This window comes from Mesoplodon mirus (genome assembly GCF_964341445.2).
Source record: "Mesoplodon mirus genome assembly, chromosome: 11".
Taxonomy (NCBI): domain Eukaryota; kingdom Metazoa; phylum Chordata; class Mammalia; order Artiodactyla; family Ziphiidae; genus Mesoplodon; species Mesoplodon mirus.
In genome coordinates, this window is record NC_138987.1 from 28,878,089 (window position 1) to 28,896,779 (window position 18,691).

The following is an 18,691-nucleotide window of genomic DNA, read 5'->3' on the forward strand; positions in this document are numbered from 1 at the left end:
AGCTACAAAAAGGGTATGGATGTGGCTGATGGTACGACAGCTGCAGGAAATCCGTCAGCCTCCCCTTAGTGTTTATCCCAGGATGGTCCTAACTGCATGTGTCCTAGTGAGTTTGCACAGAGAACACACATCTGTGGATCATAATTTCAAGTCAAAGCTCTTTAGAACATGACTTCCCATCTTATTTCAATGGCCCTGGTCATTTTGTGCCGGGGAAAGAATAAGTACACAGAACTAGCCACTTACCTTCTGTTTCTGGAAATGTCTCATCCTCAGTTTCACCAAAAGGGTTGATACGCCTAGGGGAATAGCCAGAGTCAAACATCCTGACGGTTTCAGCTAAAGGGACACGTGACACTTGAACTCTAAGTCAGAAGGTGATCGTCTCTGGAGGTGGGTAGGGACATGAGACATTAAATTTATTTTCAGTTCTCCCAGAGATAACCCCCCTTAGCCCATACCTGCTCCCTCTGTTCTGATCAAGGAATTCTGTAGCAGGAAGTACAATGTCAAACTGAATAGGTGTTCCAGGTGCAATTAGTTGTTCAGCTTCAGGTATAATGACTGCTGCTTTGGGAACAATCTTGTCATTTTCCACCTCTGAACTTTTCATGTTCTGGCTGGAGTACAAAATAGGAAAAAAAAATTTTTTTAATCCCTTTTAACCTTAAGCTTTTACAATCAAATGAATACTTGTTGAATGCTGATGTAACTTTTACAAGTAGATAAAGGAGAAGATTTAACCCACTCTACCAATAAATCTTCGTAAAATGTCATTCATGTCCATGGGTAAAATCCCTCAGATCTCCACATTACCTATAGCTTGTTCTGGTGCACAGCATTCTGCATTGTTAAGACTGCTTATTATATTACCTGTTAATTTCCTGTTTGTGTCTTTCTCCCTTTGAGACAGGTTTTTGAGGGCAGGAGCTACATAGCTAAATCATATTTATTACTTGGTACATAGTAGGCACTCAAAAACGCTAGCTGAATGAATAATACACCTTGGCCTAGCATTCAACCACCTGGCTGTCCTTTCTCCTGAAGGTCTCCCTCTCCCCTCCCTTAATGCGTCCTCCACTAGAGCGACACCAAACACCCACGTGCTTCTCATTTCCAACTCCATCGCAGGTCTGCTGTTCACTCACTCTCTCCTGCACTTCAGACACCAGCTCGAATCGCCACTCATCCACGCATCGCCTTTCAGGCCAGCCTGGTCCTCTGCTTCCTCTGCAGTCCTGTGGTTCTTCCCAGTAAGCCCTGAGGACAGTCTTGGATCTCTGTGTGCCTCCTGAGCTTAGCACTGTGCCCACATGGACTGTTGTGAGACTGTGGCACGTAAAAGTAGAGCACGGTCTGTAGTAGTTAATCATGTGCCTCCATGTTTCTTCTCTTCCAGTGTCAGAATGCTGTAATTTAACCTTTCATGCTTATAATCTTTTCTCCCCAGCTAGAGTGTAAAAACCTTTGAGGGGCAAATCATGTAAAAGTATTTTGATTTCTTACATTGCTTGAACCATAAGAAGACTCTCAACATCTTTCCATTCATTTGATATTTTGTATATCAGTATTGCAAATTTCTCAAGTATGTCAATAACTAAATAGGTTGCATGGAGCTATTATAATATCATCTGATGAATGAGCATAATGAATGGAAAATGGATACAAGCACAATAGACAGAATGGTAGACGGTCACTGCAAGGAGAGACGCTTAGTTTTAACCTCCGTTATTAACAGAAAAGGAAACCGAGGCCTCTAGAGAGGTTGAGTAGTAATCCTGAAGGCACTCAGTTATCTGGTGGGTTAGTAGCTAGATTAAGAACTGAGGTCTCACTGCCAGTACAGCGCTCTCCCTCAGTGTCACACTGCCTCAGTAACCAAAATCAATCACATCTGCTATATGATCCAGTCTTTAAGAGAGGAGGAGTATGATATAGTAAGTGAAGCACTGGAGGAAGGTGTGGGTAGAAGCTTCCAGGGGAGGAAGCGAGTCCCAAGATTTTGGCTCCCCAGTGGGTATGAGGGGAGATCACACAAGGAAGACAGGACGGGGCCAGGCTGTAGAGGGCTGTTAACACCATCGGGTGAGGTCTAACTTGACTCTGCACGTAGGCGGCCACTGAAGACTCTTTGAACAGAGGAGTGAAGTGATGCAAATTAAAGCATCACCTGTGATCTGCATGTCACCAACTCGAATGGACACTTTGGGATCGTCATCCTGTTTGGTCTCCCAAAGCATCTAACATAATCGACCTCTCCTCCTTGAAATTCTCCTTTCTTGGTTTGTGCTGATGCCACACGTTACACGTTTTCCTCCTACTCGTCTGCTGTTCCTGAAGTGTTTTTTGCAGGCTCCTCCTCTAATCCACATGTTGGAGCTCTTTAGACTTCTGTCCCAGGCTCCACTTCCCTCCCTCTACACTCTCCCTAGCTGACCTCTTCTACCACCACTTCCGTGCTGATGGGCTCCCAATTCAGAGACTCAGCCCAGACATTTTCTTTGCCCTCCAGACTTATATCAGTTGACTACTTGACAACTCACTGGAATGTCTCACAAGCGTCTCAAACTTATGTCGTAAACCGAACTCCTGATACTGACTGATACCAACTCTTCATGTCTTCATGGTGGTGTCCTATCGCCACCAACTGCCAAGGTGTTCAACCCAGACTGTGGTCATCCTTTGTTTGTTCCCTTCTTTCCACTCCACATCTCACATAACAAACGTCCTACAGATTCTGCCTTCAAAGTAAGTCCCAGTCCACCTACTTTTCATCTCCTCTGCCACGATCCGTTTAAGACACCATCGTGTTCTCCTGGACTATTGCTACGGACTCCTCACTGGATACCTGCTTGCCCAGCTCTGCCTTGTGTGTCCTCCACAGCAGCCGGAGCTGACCTTGGAAAATGTAAAGTGGATCATCTCTCTCGCTCTCTCACACACACACCCCTACCTCTAAAACCCTTCCAGAGCTCCCCAAACCCCTGCCCTGACTTCCTTCATGACGTGTCCCTGCCCCCCTACCTCCCAACCTCGTCTTGCTCTATGACCTCCCTTTGCCGACCACTGTCTAGTTACAGTGGTCTCCTTTCAGCTCCTGAAAGACACCAAGCTCTTCTCTGCCATTCAGCCTCCACAGCTGGGATAAGGAATGCTCTACCTCTGGCTCTTTGCAAGAGAGGCTACTTCTCACCTCTTACTTTTCAATTTAATTATCTCTACAGACAGGCCCCAAATAGGCCTCCTCCTTATTCTCTGACAGCACCCTCACCTTTAACATAATAGTGCTTTCCTGTATTTTAACTAAGTATTTGTTTACCTTCTGCCTGTCTTCTCCTATAAGTCTAAGTTTCATGATCTAGCTCAGCGCCTGGACACATACTGGACACTCAACAAACATTTGTTGAATAGCTGGATAAATGAATGAATATTAGATATAAGTAACTGCAGAATGAGGGAAGGCCACACATGAAATTTGCTTGGAAATGAACGGCAGTTTGTTCCCAAGAACAGAGTTTCTCTGCTTCATTCTCCCACTGTCATCAAAACATCTCTTTATTCCTAATGAGCTGACCCTAAGAGAGATACTACCCCGGCCCTCCACTGCTCTGGGGCCATCATCTGGCAGCCACATCTGTCACCCTTCTGATCTTTGCATTGATCCATCTGTCTGGCTACAGTCATTTTTTTTCTAGGGATTCTTCTGTATCCCTTCTATGGGTTCCTTTCTAAGAATGTGACTTACTTATTCTATTGTAGAACAGAGGAGAAAAATCAGTTACTGAATAAATAAATCTGAGCTGCAGACTGTTTTTTTTTTTGCGGTACGCGGGCCTCTCACTGTTGTGGCCTCTCCCGTTGCAGAGCACAGGCTCCAGACGTGCGGGCTCAGCGGCCATGGCTCATGGGCCCAGCCACTCCGCGGCATGTGGGATCTTCCCGGACCGGGCCATGAACCCGTGTCCCCTGCATCGGCAAGCAGACTCTCAACCACTGCGCCACCAGGGAAGCCCCAGACTGTTTTTTTAGAAAACCAATCACACCTGATTACACCCCAGAAAGAGAGCATTTTAGAGCTGGAAGAGGCCTTGGAGGCGGTCTGATTTCTCTCGTCTTATATCACAAAGCTGAGGAGACAGAGGCCCAGAATGCTGACGACCCACTCAAGGACATCTAGCTGTGTTCAGAGCTGTTATTAAGACCATGTCTCCTAACTCCAAGTCTAGTGCAGTGTTCTTCGCTATGTTCCTCTAACACTTGTGTGGCTTTACAGAGAGAAGACAGACACATTTACCCAGTACAGTGCTCACAGGTTAGCCCCACTGGCCGGATCTGTATTTCCATTTCCATTTATAAAGTGCTTTCCTTAAAGCTGCACTTAGTAAGCATGCTACTTTTGTGTAAACTGTTACCCTTAAATTATGGCACTGGAGTGTTCTCAGACTTGTTGCCTCGTCCCCATTTTTATTCCCTTTGCTCAGGTTCCCGTGTTCTGTTTCACAGCTACTATCACAGGGACATCCCATGGGGCCTCTTTGCCCTTCCTTCTCCCGCCCCATCCGCTCTCTCCCAGAAGGTGCCGCCCAGCAGTCTTTCCAGCCGGTTCTGACTATGCCTCCCCTCTTGTCAAAGCCTGCAGTTCTGTTCCCCTGCCTGTGGCTCCTCAGCAGGGCACCTAATTCTTTCACCATCGGACTCAGCCTGTTCTCTGCTTTCTCTCGGGCCGTTCCTCCTGGCATCCCAGGGCTGGGTGTGCGAGCGCTGGCTCCACACTGCACTGCACTGAGACCCTGGGAAGTTACCCAACCACTCTGAGCTTTCTCACAACTTTCTTCTGGAGTCATTAGACAGCATCTGTAAAACATGTAACGGGACTCTACCATGCCACTGAAGATGGAGGCCTAATACAGGCAGGATTTCAACTTGCCCTGTGATGCCATGCTCTCATTAGCATAACAGATAATACAGCCTTCTATTATTTAATCAAATGGAAACTCCCATTAAGATGGCATTCCTGGAATAAATCCTAAAGCAGTATTCAAAACAAGAGGAAAGCTGTATGTGTGAAAATCCTCACTGTAAACGACAACAGCAAACAAAGGAAGGAGAAGCAAACTAAATATTCAAATAGTCAATAATAACAAACGATGCAATAGTGTGTAAAGGAACAATTATGAAAAATGTGAAAATATGAAAAATATATATGTGAAATAAATGCACATATGATAAGGGCTGCACCATAACATAGACACATAAAAGGTGATTTTCTTCCTTATTTAAAAAAATTTTGTTTTGGTTCCATAATTTTGTTGATGCTGATACGAAATGTGGGGAGAACTCCTGACTCGCAGGATACTCAGTGTGTGTCCTGTGTGCTCAGGCTGCAGCTGCATGGTCCAGGGGAAGGAGGTGGGCATTGAAAGCAGACAGCTTTGAATTCTGACTCAGCCCCTCATTTGTGCTGTGAACATGGGCAAAGTATTTACCCTTTCCTGGTCAGTTACTGCTTCTGTACAACAGGGCTGAACACCACGCTGCTGTAAAGATGAAATTCCTAGTACAGGTGAAATCCCTAATACACAGTTTGGATCCACAAAAGCTAGTTTTTTTCTGTCCTTTAGTTACCTGGGGCAAGCGCTTTCTTGTTTTTTTGCAAAACTTGTAATTGGAGTCACTGCTTGGAGAGCCGTCTGATTCAACTTGATGGCGACTGCCTACAAATCCAGAGGAAGACAGGTTCAGTTCCAAGAGGTGGACGCTTACCTTTCACATTGAGAAAAGAGCTGAGATGCATGTAGGGCAGCTGTGAATTACCTCTGGGTTGTCAGTCAGGTAGATCTGTCTGGAGATGTTGTTTATTGCACATATCCACTGTAGATGACATTAAAAAAACCTGCTGAATCCCAAAGTCACCCACTATACTAGAACAGAAGTGAAACAAACAAAACTTTTACCTCTTCGTTTTCCTTTCTGCTTTCTGCCTGGAGGATTATTCCCCTGAAATAAAGTACACCTAAGTAAGTGCTTCCTGGACCTCAGTGACTGCACATCTGCATGCAGCGGGCCAGGAATAAGATACAAATAATTCTGCTGTACTTCTGTGAAGGCGTCACCCTTAAAGGGACTCCACACCTGCCAGTCCCTTTGTTCCTCATCTCATCTGTGGGAGGTGGGGAACATGGATTTTATCCCTATTTCTTATCTGAGGGAACCAAGGCCCAGAGGAGTTAAGTAACTGCCTGGGACTGTGACTAGAATCCAGAAGCTTCATTCCCAGGTCATTTACCATCACCCAGAGAGGAAGGATGATGTCTAAAAATGCTCTGCCATTCTGGGAGAAGAGATGGTCTACATCATACCAACGCTGCCCCCTCCCCATGCTATTGTTTAAATAAAATCTCAACTCAGAAGCCCAACAGAGAAAGCAAATGCAAGCAGAGCAGCTCTGACTGAGAACGGGGCCACTCCTCTCCCCGAAGCAGGTGAAGCCTGGAGCAATTCATGGGGCTCCAAACTCCTTGGGGCAGTTTGAAACCACTGCTCTAAGTGAGAGGGGGGTCCCACTGGGATGGGATCTACTGGGATGATACACGGCTGCCATTCTGCAAACATGGCCTCTCCTGGGCCCGAGGTGCACGGCAGATGTGGGGACAGAGTGCTGACGAATAACTCTGCTGCAGTGGCATGTCCTGTTCACATCTCCTGTGTCAGCTGGGGACGCGGACTCCTCGGGCAAGCACCCACTCTCCCCCTCAGCCCCCCGACCCCGTGATGTGGACACAAAGGCTTGTCTAGAATAGACAAGGAGCGGCTACGGCCCCACCCCTCTCTCTGAGTCTCCGCTGACAGACAGCTCCTGTCACCGTCTTACACATGGAGGTCACCTCTTCTCCACAGCCACAGACAAATCCTCTCTGGGACTTCTTAGATAAGGCAGGCTGGATTCCATATGGTCCTGTGTGCTTGCTTAAAGAGGACATAAAACCACCCTCCCGAAAGGTCAACAGCACCCAGAACGGGGCCTCCCCCGTGGAGGGCTGGCACAGAGGAGTGACCTAGGAGGCCCTTGGCAGAAGTGGGGTCACTGCACCTGTTTCCTCCCACATAAAACCCGTGTGGCCTACGCTTTTCCATTGGGAGTGGTGATCTGGAAGCAGTATCGTCGGTCTTCACAGTCCACCGCCATCACTGAGCAGTTGTCCAGGTCCTGGATCAAGCCTCCGGCCACGGCGCCCCTGGGCTGACACATGAGATTCCCGCCTTGGGTGAAGAAGTAGAGTCTCTCCCAGGTGGTGGTGACCAGCCCTGTTTTACTGCAAGAATTGTGTTGTGAAAAGCTCATTAGTACTAGGAAGCATGAGGCACCTCAGTCTTGCTGCCTCTTTACGGGTATTGGTAGCATCTTAGAAATAGTGTTGCTTTACATTAAAGCAAAACTTCTCTGAAAACAATTCAAGTGCAAAGAGTAGCAGGAGAGGCACAGGTTAGCTTGAACGAGCTGGGAGGTGATGGGCTCTGCTCAGATGGGAAAGGCTGGTCCACAGCCAACTCCAGGGTGGGGGCAGGGGGTGCCCACCCCCCTGCAGCCAGTCTCTGGCTTCTAAAGCCGGGATCTGGAAACAGAATTAGTCCAACACCATCAGGAACTGAAAACCTTGAAGATCATTTCTCTAAGACAGAGCTGAACTGCTCTAAGTCGAGTTAAGAGTCACCAGGGTTACCCCGGCCACAGCGCACACCCCAGAATCCTGGGCACTTTATACCAGATTGGGTTTTGCTCCAGCTAGATGTTATGCTTCTTCTGTGGGCTGTTTACAAGAGAGAAATCTAGTTCCTGGCAAATAAAACCAGAACCTTGTGGAGTTTTCTATCTGTACAGAACTAAAGGAGACCTCTGGCTTGTGATCTCAACGAGCTTTACAGACCTTTGAAAGGCTCTAACCTGGTAAGAAAACAGCCGACAATTCCTCTTCACACATCCTCCATTTGGGGGATATCAAATATATTTATTTGATTCGGTATTTACTGAGTAGCAACTATGTATGGGGCACTAGGTTTCCTGCCTCAATTATTACAATTTCCAAAAGTGGTAACAGCTAACGTTTGAGCACTTATACCTGCTAGGAATTACCTCACTCAATCTTCGTGACAACTTTATGAAGTAGGTGCAATCTTCAGCTCTATTTTACAGATGAAATGCCGGGGCAGCGGGGCCCAGCTGGGCCAGGACGTCTGACCAAAGTCAGAGCTCACCACCGCACCTGACAACAACCCCACCTGCTCTCAGGCACAGTCAAACCTGGGCACCTCTTTAATTCATAGTGAACATCTGAAACCTGAGGGTTAAACATGGGGTTCAGTCTATATGAACCTAGATGATTCTGGAAGCTTCCTGGCCCTCAGACTCTGGCCTCAGTGCTGCATCACCGGCACACTGCTCTCACCCATCAGGGGTCTGGGGAAGGGTCTCAAAGGTCTAGGATGATAAGAGTTAAGAGCAGTCTATGTCAAGTGGCCATGGTGACCAGGGAGGGGCGGCCTGTGGTGTCTTGGGAGTCTACGCACTGACTGGGTTCTTACTCACATGACTGTTTCAAGCCCCATCTCTCAGTGCAGTTTGGGACCTGGGCCCAGACACTTCCTATGTCCCAGGCAGGAGGGGCGCTGTGGCGGGAGCTCTAACCCAACCTCACACACCCCCACCCTCTCATGGGGCACTTAACAGGTGCTTTTCAGCCACTCCCAGGGAACACAGATTTTAGAAAAAGGGGCAGGCAATGAACTCTCACTTTCTAAGATTAAGGTAACCAGCCTTCTGGATGAGGTTCCTGTTGATCTGGGGTGCAGCCACATCGAAGTCTGGAGTGTAAACAGCTTCCTCAAGAGAAAGTAATTCTTGCTGGGATGCCTGCATCTTCTCCGCTTCCGCTTCCAGTTCCACCTGGATGCTTGAGACAGAAGGTGTCAGGTCAGTCACTTGTCACAGCAGATGGTGGAGCCTCCCCACGGCTTCCTGCCTCACACAGGGGGGCACGACGCTCCACCTCCGAGGCTCTGAAAGCTGGAGATCACAGGGACTCCGGTCTGTGCTACCAAAAGTGTTCATATGACTGTTATTTTCAAACAGAGCGTTAACGAATACCACTGGACAATGCCTGAACCCAGCTAAATAATTTCTCTGTTGACACAGTGGTATCCAGGCTCAGACTTGTTGATGCAAGTTTTAGAAGATGAACCCATCCTCAGGAGCCGCATGTGCTGGCAGCCTGTGAAAGAGCCGGAAAAGCAAGAAGGAAACGGCAGTCATTCATGGCCCCCACCCCCCGGTTTAGGCAGGAATGGTGGGGACGGCCACTGGAGACCGGAAAGTGACCAGGAGGTGGTACCAAGGTGCAACAGCAAAGCCAAGAGCAATGCTTTTCCTTATATGAGAGCCACACAACTGCCCTGAGATGGTGCAGGCTGGCCGGCCCGTCTGCCCATGGTCTGAGGCGTGGAAAAGCTGGAAGCTTTAGCTTGAAATAAGCAGCTGCCCTTTCTCCCCATAACGTGAGGCCTCAACAGCTGCCCCACCCAGGGGTGACAGCCTGGGTGATAGTCCTAAACACAGTCTGCCAAAATGGGCCCTCCATCCGAGAAAACAAACTCTAGAGGCGTTGTTCCACTTCTCCACTGTGTAAAGGAGACAGGACCAAATTCCAATGCTGAAATCAGGAGGAAGCCTAGGGGCTGGCGAGTCTAGTGTTTTACAGAGTGAGCTCCTCAGCATTTCCTTTCAAAAGCGTTCTGTAGGTGAGTGAGGTTGGGCTTGTGTGCTCCAGATGCTCTTCTTAGAGGTTCACAGTGTAGACCACCTGTGTCTTGTTTAATGCAACCCTGAGGCAAGCGGTCAGTCCAAGTTAATTTTGGCTATTTTGATATTTGAATGGAACAATCTGGGGCTCCACCAACAAACTTCATTAGTTTAATGGGGTTGTCATTGCCAAGGCTGAGAGAATGGAATGAGAAAAAAAGAAGTTAAGCTGTACAGAAGTGGATGGAGGGAGCCGAAAGTACACAGAACCGCTTAGGTCCTTCAGCTTTTGTGAGAAGCCTCTTTGAAGATCTGATGAAAGGTAAGGATTGTCTCCCCCAGAAAAGCCCTCATGTGAACCAACGTGACACCATGTCCCCCCTCTGCTCCCCGACCCATACAGGGAGGCTCAAAAACTCTGAGCTAATCTGAGGCCCCCAGAACTCAAAGAGCAGGGTAGAAAAGTGACTCCCTTCAATTGTTCCCTTCGAAGATTTTTATTTTAAATCACATTTAATTAAAAAAAGTGTGTGTGTGTGCGTGTGTGTGTGTGCGCGCGCGCGTGCATGCCAAGAAAAAAGCCTGAAGTGTATCACTGTGAAGTAGGGACTGGAAGAAAAGCCCCTGGCACTGTGGGATGGTGTGAAATGCCAGCCGTCTGGGTTTAGGCTGGGTTCTGAATCCTCTCACACCCTGACGCAGCGAGACCAGGCATCCACCTCCCGGGGAAGGACTGCGGAGCCCAGAGCCACCACTAGACGTGGTTCCTTGGCCACTCGGGCTGGCTGGCTGCTGATGCCCAGCAATGTGGCAGCAAGACCCCTCCTACTGGCAGAGGTGCAGCAGTATTTATCTACTCACCAGGATACAACGTAAGGGATAGGAAAACTAGAATTCTTAGCTGAATGCTTCAGCTGTTTGAACCGGGAGGTTCCTGTGCTCCCAGGTTCCACTGGGAGCCCTGCCTGCTGCCCCTGTAACAAGCTGTGCCTGGTCAGGTAGCAGAAGCACGACTCACAGAACTAGACCCGGCCCTCGGGAGCAGGCTGTGTGGCCGGGGCTTTCAACGCCCAGTCACAAAACTGTGGGAACAGCTGGTGCTGCACTTTGGTGGCCTAGTAACGGCTCAGAGAGACACTGACAAGGAGAGAGGACACAGGCTGCAGGATGTGTGGAAAGATACACACTGCAGCATCTCGGAAATGGGCACGAATGTCCTGCCACCAGTTAATAAAAAAATCTAGTACATGAAAAGTGTGAAGCACAAGCAGCTCTCTCAGAAACAGAAAACCATGGGATTCTGAGAGTTAAGGAAGGTAAGAGAAAGACAGTGAGAGACAAGGGAGAGGGTTTTTAAATGACAATTTAATAGGCTCCCTTCTCTCATTTTCTCCTAACCCTCCAGGGGCTGACAATCAAATTAAAAGGCAGGAAACTGAGCTCGGATTTCACAAATTGCTTTCTAGCATAATTATAAATCTAACCTGCATCCAACGATCAGGAAGAAAACAGCTCAGGGGCTTTCAGGAAGGAATATATGCTTTCCTAAAGCACAACTCTCCCCTCGTGCCTGTATGACGCTCAGCACTGGTTTTCCTTGGGATTCATTCTTTATCTTCAGCATTTTACGGAGACTTCTGTCTAAATAAATTTACTGCTTGGCCTTAAGGTATTTTGGAATGCAACATCCTCAAGAAAATGAACAACTTTCTCTTCATTTTTCCACACAAAATCCTATACTTATACTTGTTTTGTATATTTACCTATCAACAACACACGTGTACACAGAGAGACATTATTTCTATACTCCAGGAATCATGAGGAGTGTTCAAGGAACCACACGTCTGCGCTGTGAACTAAGTAAGCCTGGTGCTGGCGGTGCCTGGGCGCCTCTAGCGAGCTCACTACCGCAGACGCTGATGACGGGAAGCAAGGAGACTCAGGGCAGCCCCAGCCTTAATTAAACGCGGTCAGGACAGTCTGCAGAGATGACACTGTGTTTGTTAAAAATAAACATTTGCAAGGCTGAACTGCAGTTTGTTAAATTAATTAAAAAAAAAAAGGCTTAAGGCCTTATTTATCTATTATAAATGAATGTGATGTTAAGTGTCCTGAAAAGCTGCAGCACTTCTGGCCACTAACCCCATTAGCTCTCAAAGAAAAAAGCAAGCATCTCTTCTAAACTGGACTCATAGGCTTATAGCATGCGAAACGTGAATCTTAACAAAAGGAGATCCTAAGAATAGGAACTTGGACTTAATGGGAAAGTACTCCTGTGGACGTTATAATCTTTTATTTAGTCTTTTAATGTAGGAGATAGGACTCTGGCTCCACACGGGTCAAGAACTGCAGAAATCATGACTTTTCTACCACACAAAGAGCAGCAGCTAAGAAGAGGGCGCTGTTCTGAGCGTTCGTGGAGTGGAGGGGGCAGGGGGCTCTCTGGGGCCCTCCCCCCACCTCCCAGAGAGACTGATTCAGCAGGAGAGACAAAAGGCACATGAGATGCAAACCGGAGCGCAGCATTACCTTTGAACCATGTCTGCAACGGAGGATAAGAAGCTGTCCATACTTCGGGAAAACATCTCTGCTCCCTTCTTAAAAAAGTTAATCTGAAAGATATAATTATGATATTCTGAAAATTGTCTAAGAAAGGTGATCGATGAACTCATGACATGTGAGACTAACAGCACAGGGGCAGCAGACACTGGCTGGCCCCTCCTCGCTGGCAGCACTTGCTGCCTCTCTGCTGAGCCCCACCTCACTGGCTGAGATTGACTCCCAAAGCCCCTGGTGTGTCTGTAGAGGGAGGAGGGTGAAGCCTCCTAACTTGCTGCAAGGCAGTAAAGACCAGGGATAATATAAGTGCTTGGTACGTACCACCTCATCTGTAATTACTACTGATAATTATTTTGATATTCTCATCAGCAGCCTCTTTCCTGTGTGAATTCTAGACAGTAAACAGAGGGAAGACGGGGCAGAAGATCCTTAAAAGGCTCTTCCAACCCCGACATCAACTTAAAATGACTGTGTATGAGAAGGACACAGCAGGGCTGCACAGGTGCTGGACACAGGGGACAAGGCCCCTGCTGCTCCCCAGCGTTCTGATCTGGAAGCAGCCCTGGCCCTGGGTGGTGGGCATGGAGATCGACCTCTCACCTCTAGAAGGCTAGTAGCTGTCATCAGCACCATCTGACTCCTTACACCTGGCTCCCCAGACACCCTGGGGAAGTATGTACACCAACGTACTTAGTTTTCACAGTACAGAAACACGATGATCATGATTATCCTAATGCAAGGTATACCTGCAGGGAGATGTTCTGGCCCCATGATCTTTGAACCATACAGAGATCAACACTGTAAATGCCAACCTGAGTCCCTGAAATGTTGACTATCAAGGTCTGTTAAACAAGCATTCTACATTTCTAAGTGCACAACATCAAGGTGGCTTCTTCTCCCCTTCCCCTCCCTGAACTCCTTGGAGTTTATACTCTAAGTCCTTGTCTTAGCTCCTCTACTACTCTGTAAATGCCTAGGGCAGGGGCTCATGCAATCCCTAAAAAAACCCTGATGAATGAACGGATGGAAGGAAGGGATACGACACTGGCTTCTACAGCCACATTATGTAGTACTTACCCTGTAAATATGACACTAGAGTTCATTTTTGTGTTCTCATGAACCTGTACACAGATAACAAAACCTCAGTTTGTATGCAGGCCTGAGGACTGAATCATGGTCTAATTGGAAACCTCTTTAATGAGGGCCACGGAAGGAAGGAATGGAGTCAAACCACCTCCACTAAGGTGGGTGGTGCTGAGAAGTCTCATTCAGTGCAACATCATCCAAAGACCTAAGCTCGTGGCCCTTTGTGAACAGTAGGACGTACTATGGTCCTAGGACCATCAACTAACGAAGCAGATGCTCAGTGGGCATTGGTTCCAGAGGGCTGATGAGGCAGTGGGACAGCACATGCTTTAGCGTCATCCCAAAGCTTCACGGTGTCAGACAACAACCTGGTCTTTCGGAAGGAATGATAGTTTTCATCAGGATTAAAAAGTCTGCAGGGTGAGACTTTTATCTGCTCTTCTGGTCTTGAAATCTGCACACTTTTCATATGAAAAATGAAACGTGCCATCCTCGGTCCTCAAAAATGACACTGTCACCACCCAACGATGACGGTGTGCTCTGTTCTGACTTCCTAGGCACGGGGGCTACACTGCACCCAATGTCTTGTCCTCCCCACTGTGTCCAGGCTGGGAGAAGTGGTGGAGTCCTTGGCCATGGAAGCGAGTGAAACCAGCCAGTATCAAACCCATCTTTTAGGACTTGTGAAGACCCTCCTCTAAACAACCAAGCTCCCCAAGCACTGATCCATCAGGCCTGGAGCAGTTCATCTTTCTGAGATGCTGAGTCCAGGTCCCTCCCTGACTCAGGGTCTCTAACTGAGCAGGAATTACGGCTTCAAAGGCAAGAAATGTCAATCAAGGAGGACAGATGCGAGAGGAGGTATTAATCAGAGAGAGCACAGGAGTACTGGCCTTCTCTACCAAAGCCAGGACGAGGGCAGGGGGAGAGGGGAGGGTGACAGAGAGGGAGCGAGTATACACGTGTGGACACAGTGCCCATGATGAGGAAGCGGGGGAAGCTCCCAAGGCTTTGCTGAGGACTGCAGCCCACAGCTGCACAGGGCTAGTTTTTGGTTTCATCCAGCTTTACTCAGCTGACACAGAAAGGTTTTACTGCTCTAGTTCAATACGACCTCTAAAGACACCCAGCTGACCTTAGTGTCCCTATCCCGCAACAATAAAATAACCAGATGAAGAAGACAGACAGCTGACCTTAGATGTTTAAAGATCCTCTCTTGTTCTCCTTTTCCCTGAATGAAACTGATATTGTATTCTTTCGAAATATATGTATTTTTTTAATGTATTTAAAAAAAAATAGATGCTCACATGTGGGTTTTTTTAAGTTGCTTTTTTTCTTCTCAACATTTTGCTTCCTCACATTCCTTTCTGTTCCTAGATTGTCAACTGACAGAAGGTTCCCAGCTGTGTTTCTCACATGCCCAAGTGAGGTTTTGGAGTCAACCTAAGTGGGGCTAAAGCAGGGCAGGGATGGAGGGTGAGGGCTAGTGCTGCACGGTCAAGGGCCCATCCCCAAAACTGGAGCCTCCCTGCAAACAAATGTTCAGTAGCCCACAAAATGGGAGGAAGAAGCCGGATAATTATTCTACAGAGACTTCATCAGGCAGTGACAACATTTCCCCACGCCCCAGATGCCAAGGTGCCAGCAATAACCTCAGCAACGTATCTTTAAAGAAGAGCCCAGCTGAGGGTGACCCTTACCACACCGAGCAGCAAAGGATCGTGCGGAGTCCTGGGTTGTAGGCCTAGCTCCACCAACCTGGGAGCCAGCTGCTTCTCAGAAAACTGGACCAGGCCTGGCTTTCATTTGAATCCGACACAAAGGGTCATGCCAGCTCCTCCCCATAGGAGTCTTGGGATCAAAGCCATCATTTCCTGCACATATAGCCTAGTAAGTCCAACTAATGATGACCCAGCCCCTCTGGAAGCTCTCCAAGTGCTGGATCTCAGAAATTTCCAGGGAGGCTGTGCACCTGTGTTTCCTTCTCTGATGATGCTTCAGTATCTCCTAAGGGCTACGTCAGCAGAATGCCATGCTGTTCTCCACAGCTGGCTTAGGTCTGACGCCTCAGGGAAAGGGATCACCCTACCTGTCCGTGGGCAAAGCCTAGCATGGGCTCCATCATGGCCACTCGCTTTCTGTACTGCAGCGCGTTGAGAGCACAGTAGTACTGAAGGGATGAAAGGTGCTGTTTCCGCCGGGCAGCTGCCACCTCCTTTACAATTTCAGTCTTCACCTGGTTAAAAGGGGAAAGGAAAACAAACATCAAGTTGTCCAAAGCAAGTGGCAATTCTGTAAGAGCATGCAACTTCAAAACATGTTTGTTTATTCATTAGAACAATTTTTGTGACAAATAAAAAACAGATGAGATTCCACCTCAAGTTTTTTAAAAATCCAAATTAAAAATACCAAATTAATGGCATCTCAGCGCTTGTGAGGCTGCACTGGGGTGAAGACAATACTTTCTGCTGGTAGCACTACAAAGAGCTACAATCCTTTAGGAAAACAATATGGCAGCATGCATTCAAAGCCATAAATATTTTGGTTCACTCATAAGATTGTACTCCCAGGAAATCATGGAACAGAAGTAAAAGCTATATGCCTGAAAATATTTGATATTATCTATAGCAGCTAAAAAGCTAGAGAGCATGAGTTAAAAAATCAGGGCAAGGAGTTCAAGTGCCCAAGTATATGTGTGTCAAATAACCATATGAGCTATCAAGCTTAAGTTAGAATCATTATGTGATTATCATTTTACAATGGTTCCAAGTTGACATTTAATAAACCAGTTTGAAAAAAGCTAGAACAGAGAAGAAGTCTACGTATGAGATTTGGAATAAATATTTTAAAAATCCAGGGACTTCCCTGGTGGCACAACGGTTAAGAACTGCCTGCCAATGCAGAGGACACAGATTCGATCCCTGGTCCGGGAAGATCCCACATGCTGCGGAGCAACTAAGCCCGTGTGCCACAACTACTGAGCCTGTGCCCCAGAGACCGCAAGCCACAACTACTGAGCCTGCGTGCTGCAATTACTGAAGCCTGCATGCCTAGAGCCCGTACTCCACAAAAAGAGAAGCCACCACAATGAGAAGCCCATGCACCACAACCAAGAGTAGCCCCTGCTCGCTGCAACTAGAGAAAGCCCGTGTGCAGCAACGAAGACCCAACGCAGCCAAAAATAAATAAATAAATAAATAAATAAATAAATAAATAAATAAATAAATAAATTTTAATCCACGTACAGGAGAAAAAAAGAATTCATCAGGACACCCTCAATGCCACAAATTCACAATAGGGAAACATAAAAGGAGCTTAAGTAAATGAAGTGAAAAATGGAAAGCAGGTATTCATACCTTTTCATTCTCCTTTTTTTTAGGAAGCCTGCTATATTTTGCCATTGAGAGGTCATGCTCTAAAAATAAAGAGATATTTTAGCACCTAGATGGGCTGAAAGGCAAGAACATTCATTCAGCATCTCTTCCCACAGACATACTAAACTCACATACCAAGAACAGAGAAGATGCTTACCATTGCTGGCGAGTCCAAAAAGATCCTTTAAAGTGCTTACTTCTGAACAAGAGAAAAGAAACATCTTAAAGCAAAGAAAAATAAAATATGCTAACCCAGAGCTCTGTGCTTTCCCAAGAAAATAAAGCTATGTGCGTGGAAGGGGGGAAGCTCCGCCAGCACCCTCGGGTCCTGGTGCCTGGGGATGCTTGTTTTAATGAAAGAAATCTGAAGCAATCTAGTATACTGTACTTGCAACAAGCCAACACCAATAAATATTACCCCATGTGGGTGCCACACCCATCATGCACAAAGACGGCTTAACAAAGTCTAAGACCAAAAAAACAAAAAGTTAGTGAGAGCAATGACTGTCCAAGGTTAAAAATTTAAAAACACAGAGATATTTAAAAGGAAGTGACACTTTCTACGATTCTAAAACAACCCATTTTTACTTTGTCAAACAGAGCAAAGCATTTTCACATCTTCTACATTGTTTTTCGATTTGTCTCAAAACTGCCTCCAGCTTTTAAATTTCTCTTCACATTTTTCTTACTCTTTCTGATATGGGGCTGCTTTCTGCCTTTCTATTCTTTAATTTTTCATTTCTTTCTCATCTTCTACTTCCTGTTGGAGCAGTTTTAGAGTTTGTTCCTCATCAATTTTAAATAGCTTCCTAAATAACTCTTGTATTGTCTTCATTCAGATTATGTACTTATATTGGTGGGTAAATGAAAAAGGCAACAAAATGTAAAATAAAACACCACTCCCACTACTGGGCATATACCCTGAGAAAACCATAATTCAAAAAGAGTCATGAACCACAATGTTCACTGCAGCTCTATTTACAATAGCCAGGACATGGAAGCAACCTAAGTGTCCATCAACAGATGAATGGATAAAGAAGATGTGGCACATACATACAATGGAATATTACTCAGCCATAAAAAGAAATGAAATTGAGTTATTTGTAGTGAGGTGGATGGACCCAGAGTCTGTCATACAGAGTGAAGTTAAGTCACAAAGAGAAAAACAAATACCGTATGCTAACACATATATATGGAATCTAAAAAAAAAAAATGGTTCTGGTGAACCTAGGGTCAGGACAAGAATAAAGATGCAGACATAGAGAATGGACTTGAGGACATGGGGAGGGGGAAGGGTAAGCTGGGATGAAGTGAGAGAGTGGCATGGACATATATACGCTACCAAATGTAAAATAGCTAGTGGGAAGCAGCCGCATAGCACAGGGAGATCAGCTCTGTGCTTTGTGACCACCTAGAGGGGTGGGATAGGGAGGGTGGGAGGGAGGGAGATGCAAGAGGGAGGAGATATGGGGATATATGTATATGTACAGCTGATTCACTTTGTTATAAAGCAGAAACTAACATACCATTGTAAAGTAATTATACTCCAATAAAGATGTTAAAAAACAAAAGCAAAACAAACAAACAAAAAACACCACTAAGCAGAGGGGATGCCAGATTCTAATTTGGTTCTGATTTTGACTCAGGTATGACCCAAGCCAAACACTTCAAATTTCTGTCTTGGTGTCAGCAGAAAAGTATACCTTGATTAACTTTTTTCATAGATACTAAGAGCTTCTCCTTTTAGTACTACTAGACAGTTTTATTTTCTTAAAAAAAAAATCATCATCTTGGGTAAATACTACTAATCCACAAGTTGAGCCCTTTTGGACTAACAAAGGCCACATCACCAACACTACTGGGCATTCTCAATCCTAGG

The 18,691-nt window shown here is 46.4% G+C and overlaps 1 protein-coding gene across 3 annotated transcripts in view; it reads right to left on the reverse strand.

Moving 5' to 3' along the window:
* APPL2 (adaptor protein, phosphotyrosine interacting with PH domain and leucine zipper 2) overlaps positions 1-18,691 on the reverse strand; it is a 52,207-nt gene that overhangs the window by 9,426 nt on the left and 24,090 nt on the right. For all 3 annotated transcript variants that reach the window (XM_082634469.1, XM_082634468.1, XM_082634470.1), the window contains 11 exons: positions 16,970-17,011; positions 16,795-16,853; positions 15,528-15,674; positions 12,323-12,405; positions 8,790-8,948; positions 7,125-7,313; positions 5,955-5,997; positions 5,815-5,871; positions 5,626-5,714; positions 462-620; positions 247-299 (listed from right to left, as the gene is read on the reverse strand). In XM_082634469.1, the coding sequence (XP_082490595.1) occupies positions 247-299; positions 462-620; positions 5,626-5,714; positions 5,815-5,871; positions 5,955-5,997; positions 7,125-7,313; positions 8,790-8,948; positions 12,323-12,405; positions 15,528-15,674; positions 16,795-16,853; positions 16,970-17,011 (1,080 nt within the window). The remainder of the gene's footprint in view (positions 1-246; positions 300-461; positions 621-5,625; positions 5,715-5,814; positions 5,872-5,954; positions 5,998-7,124; positions 7,314-8,789; positions 8,949-12,322; positions 12,406-15,527; positions 15,675-16,794; positions 16,854-16,969; positions 17,012-18,691) is intronic.